Below are 12825 nucleotides of genomic sequence, written 5' to 3'. Positions count from 1 at the left end.
AATGCAAAATCAGATGCGTTGGCAAATCTCGCGTCTATCATAGATGTAACAAATGAATAAAATGATACCGTGATATATTTGTTTCATTCGGCACTTGACCAAGACAAGAGTGAGGTAAATTTTAACAGTCTAACTTGGGATTGGAGAAACGAATTTGTGAACTTTTTTTGCAGTATGATATCTTGCATGAGGACAAGAAGAAGTCACAATTGCTTCGACAAAAAGTCACTTAGTATTGCCTAATTTGTGGAAATTTATATCGAAAGATGTTTGGAGGACCTTTAGCACGGTGCCTCGGTCCATCGCAAACAGAGTATGTGATGAGAGAAGTACATGAGGGACACTGCGGCAATCACGCCGGGAAAAGATCATTGGTAAAGACATTAATAAGAACAGGATATTATTGGCCAAAAATGGAAGAAGAAGCAGAGAACTTTGTAGCCAGGTGCGATAAGTGTCAACGATATGCCAATAACATGTACCGTCCAGTAGAACTGTTGCATTCAGTTATTTCACCATGGCCCTTCATGAAGTGGGGCATGGATATTGTAGGCATGTTGCCTCAAGCTAAAGGAAATGTACAGTTTCTATTAGTTTTAACAGATTATTTTTCAAAATGGGTAGAAGCAGGTGCTTTCAAACATGTGCGAGAAAAAGAAGTCAGGGACTTTATTTGGCGAAACATTGTATGCAGATTTGGGGTTCCAAAGAAAATCGTGTGTGACAATGGCCAGCAGTTCATAGGCACGAAAATTACAGAATTCTTTCAAAGTTGGAAAATTAAAAGAATTACCTCCGCACTTTACCACCCCGTGGCCAACGGACAAGTTGAATCGACAAATAAAGTTATTATCAATAGCTTGAAGAGGAGATTAGAAGAATCAAAGGGCAAATAGCTAGAAGTATTGCCGGGGGTGTTATGGGATTATCGGACGACAACAAAAACGAGTACGGGTGAGACTCCATTTTCACTTGTATATGGTGCAGAAGCTTTGGTTCCGGTAGAGATAGGAGAACCAAGTACGAGATACACATATGCTACTGAGGAAGCTAATAAGGATGAGATGCGAGTAAACTTGGATCTATTAGAAGAAAGGAGAGAAGCAACATTAATTCGAATGGCATTTCAAAAATAGATGATTGAACGATATTACAACAGGAAAGCTAATTTGAGATACTTCAAGATTGGGGACTTCGTCCTCAAAAAGGTGTTCCGATCGACAAAAGCGGCCAATGCAGGAAAATTGAGTCCAAATTGGGAAGGCCCTTATAGGGTTCGAGGCATCGCTGGAAATGGAGCATACGAGTTAGAAACCATGGATGGCAAGGTACTACCATCAAACTGAAACGTAGTTCATTTAAAAAAATATTACTTCTAGATGAAGAAAGTACCCATGTTCAGGTATCACACAAGTTCAATTTTATTTTGTTCTTTTATATTTTACTAACCATTTTAGATGATAGGCAAAAATTTAGCCCGCACCAAATGATGATATTAAACCCGAAAGGCACGCAGAATACTGAATAATTCCTGATCTAGGCTGCAACTTTTCTGATGGAAAAATGGTTATGCAGTCATCATCTAAATAATTATCTCCGAGTCCCGCTCGTATTTTCCTTTTCAGGGAATGGACCAAAAGGACGGAGTAATTCAGTGTTCGAGATTTCATACTTCAAAGCTCCAACACTGGAGGTACTATGCATATAGAAGGAAGCAAAAGAGCCAGAAAGGCATAATTCAGTTCAGCCTGAATCAAAAACTTTGATGTAACCTTGAATTTTTCAAAGGAGTGTGAACTCGCGAAAATGATGCAAGATATTCCATATTCCCATGAGGTTTAGGTTAAGGCCAAAATTTAGTCACGGGATAATAGACCCAATTTTGTATTTTAAAATCTGCTACAATGAAAGCAATTATGAAAGTGTTGTACGAACAATTATGAAAATGATGTACGAAATTTATTTGAAAGTTCAAAACATAAAACTTCCTCAAATTATGTCTTTTTCATGTCTACTTCATGTTTCATATATTTTCACCAATATGAAGATGATATATCATCTTCATTAGTGTCGTTAACATAAAATGGCCCTCATTTATAAAAACTCGTGTTTGTCAAAGTCACGGATTGTTAAGGCATTTTTAAATGCAAGAAAAAGCTTAAATATCAAAAAGGCAAAGAGCATAATATATGACAAAAGCAACCAAAATATTTATATATATTAACCTTGAAAAACAAGGGTGCTAATTTATCATTAAACCCCAAAAAGAAGACAGGGGCAGCCAAAAACAAACCTTCCAAAAAAGTTGTTAAACTAAGGGAAAAACAATATAAGGAAGTTCCAAATAAAAGCTAACAAAAAGTAAGGGAAACGAAAAAGCTAAGGTGTATCATCAACGGGAGCATCATCAAATGGGAGAAGAAGGATTAATTTGAGAAGAAGAGGCTTGAACATCAGCCCTGCCAGGAACAAGTCCATCTCCATTACCCTTGGAACCTTCGTCTTCAGGTGAGGAAAAGCTTTGACGTTACTGAGTTTTATCAATTGCTTTTTTAGCCCTAGTAATCTCAGCATTAAGGTCAAAACCCTCCAGGTTGGCTTCAATTAGAGTCTCGAAACGAGTGTTTAAGAAAGCCCAGCTCACATCCAATGATAACTTATCCTCGAGAGCCTCATAATATTTCTCCCACTGATCGATATCAGCTCTCAACTCTTCTTTTTCTGCTTCCGAGGCTTCATAGGCTGTCTTCAAAGGAGCGAGAGAACTTTCCAAGAACTGAATCTTATTTGTACAGGTGCGAAGATCTTCCTAAGCTTGGGTAAGTGTCTGAACCAATTCTACCGCATAAATCTATTTTTTATTGATGAGTTCTTTCAAACTCCTTTTCTCTTCAGTAGCCTTGGAACGTTGTTCAAAAAAAGAGGATTTCAGTATATCCTTGTCCTTCCCAACCTAACTGGAAGTAGCTTTTTCAACTGCTAACTCGGCAGAAACCATCCTCATTTGTTGCTCCAAATCATTCTTCTCTTCTGCAAGAACTTCCTTTTCCAGTTGAAGACCTTCAAATTGTTCCTTCCAGTTATCAACCTCGGCGTGCAATTCAATAACTTCCTGGTCCATCTGAGAAAATCTTTTCATAAGCTATGTGCCAATCAAATTAATCTACAAAAAAGGAAGGGGAGGAAGGGTTATGAATGAGGAAGAAAGAAGGAGGGAAGTATAATTAAACTTATACCTTCAAAGAACAATGAACAATGTCATTCATTAAAGTCAGTGAGTTATGGCCTTCTAACTTCTTCTTCTCCATGGGGCCTAGCAGCGGCTTCAACCACACATCAGCTTGACCAAATTTTCTTAATAGGTTCCCGCCTTCAGGGACCTCAATTATAACTCTTTTTATCACCCTTCTACTGCTAGAAGGTTCGTCTTCTACAAGAGAAGCAACCACGGAAGTAACAACCGGAGTAATATCAGGTAAATACATTGAAGGTTAATGGTAGATAGAATTGGAAGGGAAACAAGAGGCAATTCTTTAGAAATAGGCCTGACAGCTTCTTCACCCTCGAAGCCTTGAGCGAACAGTCTATCAACGGAACTTGATGGAGGATTAACAGTATCTTCATCAAAAATCACTAAAGGAGCATTCTCTGGCTCATATATGAGTCTGAAAGGAATTGAACTTGATGGAAGGTCATGAGAGGGAGGGGTTTCATCATTAGAAACCACGCGTCTCCTGACGCGTGACCTTCTCACCAAAGATCCTTCTTCTATCTCATCTTCATCATCAGAGCCACGAGCTACGTCAGTTTTCCTTTTGGAGGAAGGAACACTCAAAATCCGCTCCTAGGCAAGACTCATGGAAATCCTAGTTGATGGAACAGACGCGAGATTAATGCCACGAATAGCAAACCCTAATAAATAAAAAAGGGCGGATGAGAGATTTTCATATAAACAAGTAAGAGAAGAAGGGGGATTATGAAGGAAAAAGAGGACCGTGCGTTTTCACTTTCCAGCCAAATTTTTGAGAAAGGAATTTCCAAGATCTTTTGTCCATAGGGTCAACAGTTAACATCTTTTTCTACCCAAGCACGGAAGTCGGGAATCTCATCAAAGACTTCCATGGTTGCTGAAACATGGGTGTGATTACATGAAATAATTCGAGATATATAAAATATAAAAAAAAAACTTATGTGCAAAGTTCTATTTTTCTGGGAAAGGCATGTTTTCTTCACCCACTAATCCACTATTGGAGGCAGCAACAAACCAGGCGTACCAGCCACAGTCTCGATCATCCTTGGGGCTAATCAACACTCTTTTACTTCTAGCCATGAGAGAAAAACTCCTTCACGAAACAACTTGGGGGAATAAAGATGAAGAAAGTGCCGAAAGGTAAAAGGAACGGAAATCAAATCTGACAAATAACGAAGGCATGCAACAACCCTCCACACGATGGGGCCAATCTGGTCAAGACACACGTTGAAGTAACGGAAAAATTCAATGATTACTGGATCAATAAGGAGCTTAAACCCTAAAGTAAAAGGGTAGGTATAAACAAAAGAGAAACCGGCCTTGTAAGAGGTGATTCTTTGGTTAGCACCAGGAACTAAAACCGGAAAATCTGGTTTCCAATGACACTCTCGTCGAACTAAGGAAAGAAGACCGGTGGTAATTAAACTCGGGTACAATTCAGGGTACACTCATGACAATTGAGGGAAACTATAGAAGAGATTTGATTTCTCATGGTCTCACGGTCTGTTACAAAAGAAAACTCTTGAGGAACAATCTCTGCAACTGTAGGTTCACCCACACGTTCATTTAAATCCCTATTTTTAGAAGAAGATCTAGGGGTTAGAGGAGCCCTAGGTGTAGAAGAAGATGGCTTAGAAGACCCACTCTAAGAAGAGGAACCGCGATTAGATAATGAACTGATACTACGAAGTCTACCACCTCTCATACTTCTCGTAGGGGCATTAGAAGGAGCAAGTTTGTCAACAATCACAACTTTGCTAGGATCTGGCGTTGACAAAGACATGATTACCAAAGAAAATACAGAAGAAATGATGCATAAATACAAAGAGGGAGTAAAGTAATGGATACTGAAGAAGGAAGACTCAAGAAATAAAAAAAGAATGAAGTATTTATAAGAAGATACAACCATCGTTAAAATTGGTCATTATGAAGCGTCATAATGGAACTGTCACTTTGTGACTGGCGCAGCCGCGGAAAAACCCTAAAAAAGCGCCGAGGAACTGCAGATCTAATCGTAAGAAGCCACGTGGCACGTGCATTAAATAGATGTGACATACGTCGCATCAATTATGAAGGAGACATGAGGATACTCGAGAAACAGCGGCAAGGAATTTCCGCCATAAAAACTTACCACTTCCCGAATATTCAATTGAGAATATTCAAAAAGTGGGGGGACTATCTATATTAGTGGGAAAAAAATACGACACGTGGAACATTAGTAAGCTGACGAGGCATGACACGTGGAGCGTCGATATAGCGACAAGTGACACTCTCAATTAACTGAATTAAGAATGCAAGGAAGGTACGGGAGAAACACCCACATGGCAGCATAGAGAAAAGAAACGGACCTGGCAGCTGTCAAAGGAGAAGTGGGAACGAAATGAATGAAGGCTACAAAGAAGGGAAGATACACGACCAGAAGTAAATAAGGAAGGGGAATTAGAGCAGTTACAAGGAATCTTTAGTTATAAATATGCCAATTACGGTTGTCTATGATAATGGGCAATCAATACAATTAATGTCTCTAATAAGCCCAAATTAAGTGTGAGAACGGTTATGATTATATGCTCATATATAAGGATAAGAATCTCATTTGTAAGGACAAGTTACGATTATTACTGAAATACATACTATAATTCTTTGCTTTACTCTTCAAGTTTTAAGCCTTGATTTTGGGGAGTAATTGTCAGTTCATTCCTTATTGTTCTTTGCTAATTATATCCATTATTTTTTCTAGTCTTCTTAAAATTATTGGAAAAGTGAAGTAAATCTTGGTTATCAGTAATTTGTTTTCTTCTAAATATTGATTTTGACCGAGAAATCTATTTTTGATTAAACAATTGTGTCAAAACTTGTTCTCTACAGATCGACTACATACACAGTGGAAGACAAATTTTTCAAATAAAGGTTGTGGCATTTTGGTCCGACGGCAATAGGACCAAATTGAAGCGTAACAGTTTTCAGATCGAATATAACTAAATAATAATTTCCTCTAATTTAAAAAAACTCTCACTCATTTTAATGCACTATACATATGATAAATCTTATAGGGTAGAAGAACCTTTTTTATGGGGCTTTACAATGCTCAACAACTATGTTACGTTTAACAGTTTGTTTGGATGGCTGTTATCTGTTGTATTAATCGTATTGTTAATTTAAATATAATATTTATTTTAATTATTATTTAGATTTTATTATATCGTATCGTTTAAATTCGTCGTTATGTAATGACGAAAAATGCACTTTATGGAACGACCGATCTTGTGGTCGCGTCGTTTTCTTATTTTTTTCCTCTTATCTTGCCTTTTTTTATTAAATAATCTTATTTTATCCTTTACCTTATATTTTTATATAATATTACCTCGTACCTTACTTTTTCTTTATAATATTGTAAGTTTATTTTTTATATTGTTGATGCATGAAATCATGAAACGACGACAAATAATATAATCTATCCAAATACTATATACATTAAAATAATACAGTACAATACAATACTAAACGCTACATTATAAAACAAACATATAACAACCATCCAAACAAGCTATTAAGTGAATTAAAAAAGCCAAATACATAGACAACCCATTAAACTTAACCTAATTTTTTATTTTGGCACTCTAACTTAACTTTGTTCCATTTTGGTTCTCCAACTCTATTTCTTATGTTTCATTTTAACACAAAAACTTTTATCCGACGTAAAAATGCAGCGCGTATACATACTTGCTTGGCCAAATACATAGACAACCCATTAAACTTGGCTCCATTTTTTTATTTTGGCACTCTATCTCAACCTTGTTCCATTTTGACCCTCCAACTCTATTTCTTATGTTCATTTTGTCACTCTATCTCAACCTTGTTCCATTACGGGTTCGAAAGTTCGCGATTTCGAAAGTTTAGCGGTTCGGAAGTTTATGAAATTTGTGGGTATTTCAGGATATGCATGCACACACGTTTCAAAAAATATAAAATTTATTTCAAAATATTTTATTTTTAATTTTATTTTTACGAAACCGACCAACTTCGGTCGTTTTTTTGGGCACAAAAATACAGGAAACTCTTTTAGTGTCCCACAAAATTTATTTTTTAAGAAATCGACTGAAATCGGTTGGTTTTCATATAAAGAGTAAATGGGGAAGGAAATAATGAAGATGCAATATGGGGGAAGAGAGTTGGGGGATTAAAAATGGGACCAACAGTTATTTTATTACTGTTGGAGAAAGAATTTTATCATAAACAATCTGCCTCACGCGCCTACCATGTGAGCCAATTCACACTATGTGACTAGTCAGCTTTCGTGTTAAAATGAAACATAAGAAATAGAGTTGGAGGGCCAAAATGGAACAAGATTGAGATAGAGTGCCAAAATGAAAAATGAAGTCAAGTTCAATGGACTATATATGTATTTGGCCTTTATGTTATTACCGTTGAAGAAGAAAATTTGTCCAAAAACATCTCCCTCACGCGCTTTCAAAATTGAGTTAGAATGTCAAAATAAAAAATTGGGCCAAATTTAATTGACCGTCTATATATTTGGCCATTAAAAAAAGTACATACGTTCAGCATGTCATAATTTCTACTAGCAAATTGCAATCGTCATGGCATGCAAGACGTAGCAACTTGATATCAGAAGATTTTAATCTAGAACGTGATATTACTGACTTCAATCACCTTCCTACAGTATTATTAGGTAAAGAGTTATCATCTTACCGTGTGAACAACACACACAAAAAAAGAGATAATTGTAATAAAAAATTATAAAGATGATGTTATAAAACATAAAGAAACCTGAAATATAATGCCGGCAGCGTGAAGGACGTGATATCAAATATCAAATGAAAAGGGTGTCAGTCCAGTCACAATGTCACATATAACAATATCGATATCCATAAACGGATTCAAAATTTAAATTTTATAAGTTTAACTTTTATTTTTATCATTGATTATATTATATTTTTAAAATTATAAATTTATAAATATTATTTATTGCAATTTAATAAATTTAAAAATAAAATTCATAAAAATTACAGATTTAATTGAACTGATATAAGAAGGCTAGATCCGTCTATGTCAATATCATCCCTTGCATTGAAATGCTACAAATATTTCTCTGAAAAGGAAAAGTTTGATAACCGTCCGAGAGAATCCTAGAAGAGCTGGGGATAATTTCGTCATTTAATTGTTTATCCGAGGTCATTTCCGGAAATCTGGACGAACCGTTAGCTTTAAGTAGATCTCCGTTAGATAACCGATCAGTCATAATGGAGTCCACCGTAGTTTTTAAATCAAATAATTGTCTTATCATAACTTCCCAATTTTTCTTTTAAAAACTCCATAAATAATTTGGTATTCTTTTCATTGTAATTGTAATAATAATGCATTTATCAAAAAAGCGGTAGTGGTATTTGGTATTTTGTTGAGCTGTATAAATAAATTATCATACCACAATGGATGTCGTTGGATTTTCCACAGAACCAAACAAGACTCCATTTCTCTTTTAGAAGAAAGATAACACATCCTCTTTTCTCTTCCTTCCTCTTCACTGTGTAGAATTCCAGAAACATTGTTAAGAGAAAAGCCACTGAATAGTGTGAGTAAATTTTCTTTCCTTAAGTGGAGCTTGATGTTTTAATAGTGGAATTTTTTTCTTTTTTTTTTTTCTTTTTTCCCTTTTTAGGTTCATTTTCCTTTTTTTTTGAGTGTTTTTTCCGTGTTTTCAAAACAGTTGTTTTCAAGATAGGAAAAGACGGCGAAAAATAAGCTTTCCTTTTGCATGGCTGCATATGGCCAAAGGTTTGAAATTATAGTCATCGTTGATTGGCGCTTTCTAGAAACTTGTAGAAAGAAAGAAAATTGAATTACGGTTTTTGTTTTTCTTAATCTGGGGATTGATTTCATAAAAGCGAAATTCGTCTTTGGTTTTTGCTTTGAAAAATACAAAACAAAGAAAAGGCGAGTCGAGCCTGATTTTTGTGGCCGTTTTCTTTTTCTTTCAAAAATTTCAGAAAATTAGTGAAAATGGGATCGTCAGGAAAGTCGAATGACGAGATTGTGGAAGAAATCATGCGAATTCATCGATGTCTACCGACAAGGCCATCGATTGAAGAAGTTGAAGCTGCAAAAGCGTTAATTGGGAACCTGGAGAAAGAAGATCAGTTAAAATTAGATGCAATTACGAGGCAAAATAAAAGGAAAGATGTCCCAGAAGAGCTGTTTAGAATTTTGCAAGAGATGCAGAGGAATTTTGTTCATTTCCAGAGCAAAGAGCAGAAATGGGAGGCTTTGAAACTTTTAGATCTCGAGAATGTTCACTCTCTATTCGACGATTTGATTCAGAGAGCTTCCAAATGTTTGCCATCTAAATCTCAGGCTAATGATAACTCAGCTTCCTTCTCCGGCAGCAGCAGCTTAAGTTCTCCGACAACTACAGCAACTGCGACTGCAATTACTTCTTCGTCGAGCTTTTATAACGCGAAAGAGCCTGTTAAAGTGTCTGAAATGCTTAGTAGAGATGATAGTTACTTGAATAAGGCAAAGGCCACGTTTCTTGTGGATGGAATTGGTGTTGGGCTTCGATCTGGGGATGCTTTATTAGGGCCCAAAATTGTTGATTCCACTTTAAAGGCAGCAACTACTAGTGGTATGTTACATCTATTTGCTGTACCATATTTGGTTATGCACTTTATTTTCTAGAATTTGATTATGTAGATTATCGTTTTGTTGTGTTGGGTCAATATTCTTGTTTTGATCAAGAAGATGCTGGATATTTTGTTTGTAGGTCAAGATGGTGAGAAATTAAGTTTGATTAAGCTTGCTAGTATGATTGAAGTGTCATCTAAAAAAGGAAGTCGAGAGCTTATCCTCAAGAATAAGTTGTCGGACCAGGTGGAATGGCTTCCAGATTCTATAGGGAAGCTATCAAGTTTGATTACTTTGGATTTGTCTGAGAATCGAATTACTGTCCTGCCTACCACTATAGGGGGGCTTTTGTCATTGCAGAAGCTAGATTTGCATTCAAACAGAATCGTTGAACTGCCTGATTCCATTGGAGATCTGCTTAACTTGGTCTATCTTGATCTCAGTGCAAATAACTTGAAGTTGTTGCCAGCGAGTTTTGCGAGGTTAGCTCACCTTCAAGAACTTGATCTGAGCTCTAACATGCTATCAGTACTCCCTGAGACAGTTGGCTCCTTAGTAAGTCTTAAGAAATTGATTGTGGAAACTAATGACCTTGAGGAACTTCCTCACACTATTGGTCAATGTACTTCGCTCAAGGAGCTTCGTGCTGACTATAACCGGCTTAAAGCTCTTCCTGAAGCAGTGGGACGAATTGAGTCTTTGGAGATTCTGTCTGCGCGTTACAATAACATCAGGCAATTGCCTACGACTATGTCATCCCTTACAAGTTTGAAAGAGCTCAATGTTAGTTTCAATGAAATTGAAGCCATCCCTGAGAGCTTGTGTTTTGCTACTACGCTGGTCAAGCTGAACATTAGCAACAATTTTGCAGACCTGCGGTCACTACCAAGGTCCATTGGGAACCTTGAGTTGCTAGAAGAATTGGACATGAGTAACAACCAGATTAGAATGCTTCCAGACTCATTTAGGATGCTCTCAAGTTTGCGGGTCCTTAAAACCGAGGGAAATCCTTTGGAAGTGCCACCAGGAAACATCGCTGAGAAGGGAGCACAGGTTTGTTTCCATTTTACTATGGTGGTGCTTTCTGATTTTTTTATCCTAGTTCTTTTTTCCTAGCTCTTGTTGTTTTTAGATGATTGGATTACTTAATTATGCTTTGTTGCTGTGCTCTGCAGGCTGTTGTTCAGTATATGGCTAATCTGGTAGCAAATAGGGATGTGAAGGCACAGCCGGTGAAGAAGAAGAAATCCTGGGCTCAGATATGCTGCTTTTCAAGATCCAACAAACGTCAGCGCAATAGTGTGGACTATGTTAATGCCTGATGTGCTGCAGCTTGGATACAAATGTTTGAACACACTATACATATGGTATGCTATTTCTCGTTCTTACCAAGTTTGTTGTTATGGTTTCTTAACTAGATTTCAACGCTCTTGAACTGACCAAGCAGCTTCCAAGAGGTGATGATTCTTAGCTCGTGTATAGGCACTGATTACTGATATATTTTTTAATAAGTTAATTATTGTCCTCTGCTATTCTTATCTGTTCATTTTCTCAGTTAATAAATTGAAATGGTGCCCTATACATGCTGGTTTGCGTTATTAAATTGAAATGGTGCACTGTACATGCTGGTTTGCGTTAATTACAATAATGAAATGTAGGGTCTAAAGGGTACGCCTCACATGCTTTGTTATCTGTTGTAGGAAAATGAGCTGTGATTGGGCTGGGAGAGTCAGCTGCCATTTTGGTTGAATTCAACCATTTTTTGCCAGCAAATCAAGCCATTTTGTTGTTCCAGATCTGGCATTAATCCTTGCCACGTGTTCCCTCTTTTCATTTTTCCTCATTTTGTTTCATTCCATGTAATTCTTTACTCCTCTGTGTTGTTATTCAGCTGTAACTTTTCCTCTTGATAATGTAAAATGAGATGTAAAATCTATATTACACGGAAAACGAGGTCGAAATTTCTCGTGTTTGAATTCCCTCGGAAGTAAATTAATCATTGAGTTTACTGAGTTTCATCATTTCTGATTTGATGGAATATATTTTTATTTTTTGCCTCCTTTCTGGTATTGGGAAGTCAGCCTAATATATTTCCATTATCCACTTGGGTTCTAGAACGATGCATTTGTTTGGAATCTCATTATATTTTGTAGAGGAATGTTGCTAAGGTCAAATGAGGGATGCTTAAAAACGTAGTCTTGTCAATAAAATTTTGAGGGCGGCTACGACATTGTGTACCAAATACATTTGACCTATTGGCTAGATTTCTATACTATATCCAATTGGATTTATGACTATTCTCGTACATGTAAAGTATACTTATATACACATATAAATATGCCGAAATATACACATTTCTTTACTGGTTGCATTATTATTCTCACTGAGTCATCATTACTATATTATAGTATCATTATTTCTCGAGACGAATGCCCTATAAAAGGTAGTTGACCTTACTTTTATTAAGCGGAAAGGACTCTTTATTTGAATCAAATTATGTGTGTACGTTACGCTGCAAGACTGCCGGTTACTTTTGTGATTAAATTCAAATGGTAAAGGGTGAATTTCCCAATATTAGCATTTTAGGTTAGGGAAGATGGCATAATTTTTGGTTATAGTCCCCAGGATCAAATAGGTCTACTTTTGTTAAAGCTGGAAATAGATGTGACAATGATGGGTGACTACTTTATTACTATAATTTGTTCAGTAAATATCATAATATTGGTTTAATCGTTTAAAGTAGTCCAATATGGTAATACTTCCCAAATTTGTAGGTCCGTTAGAGTGAGCAAACCAAAATATGATTCATTGAGCTACTCGCAAAAATTCGATGATGGGCAGTGGCAGCTAGAGGAATTGGATTTTTGTAGAAGTGGATCTTACATCCGTAGATATGGGTAGCCAAACAGCTCAGATTTCCATTACTTTGTATAGCTAAA

At 36.5% G+C, this 12825-nt stretch overlaps 1 protein-coding gene across 1 annotated transcript; it reads left to right on the top strand.

Moving 5' to 3' along the window:
* The first annotated feature begins 8894 nt into the window (after positions 1-8894).
* On the top strand, positions 8895-11907 carry LOC104113679 (plant intracellular Ras-group-related LRR protein 4-like). Its single transcript, XM_033660653.2, has 4 exons — positions 8895-9887; positions 10026-10939; positions 11062-11253; positions 11587-11907. The coding sequence occupies exons 1-3, from the start codon at positions 9266-9268 to the stop codon at positions 11206-11208; spliced, it is 1683 nt and encodes a 560-aa protein (XP_033516544.1). The 5' UTR covers positions 8895-9265; the 3' UTR covers positions 11209-11253; positions 11587-11907.
* Positions 11908-12825: the final 918 nt, after the last annotated feature.

This window comes from Nicotiana tomentosiformis, chromosome 2, assembly GCF_000390325.3.
Source record: "Nicotiana tomentosiformis chromosome 2, ASM39032v3, whole genome shotgun sequence".
Classification (NCBI taxonomy): domain Eukaryota; kingdom Viridiplantae; phylum Streptophyta; class Magnoliopsida; order Solanales; family Solanaceae; genus Nicotiana; species Nicotiana tomentosiformis.
Note: the sequence above shows the minus strand (reverse complement) of the source record. Positions and strands in the feature narration are given on the sequence as shown.

Bases quoted from the DNA above. Each gene is read 5' to 3' on its own strand.
- LOC104113679 (XM_033660653.2), top strand. From the start codon at position 9,266: ATGGGATCGTCAGGAAAGTCGAATGACGAGATTGTGGAAGAAATCATG. The intron at 9,888-10,025 runs GTATGTTACATC...TTTTGTTTGTAG, and splicing joins AAAGGCAGCAACTACTAGTG to GTCAAGATGGTGAGAAATTA. The intron at 10,940-11,061 runs GTTTGTTTCCAT...TGTGCTCTGCAG, and splicing joins TCGCTGAGAAGGGAGCACAG to GCTGTTGTTCAGTATATGGC.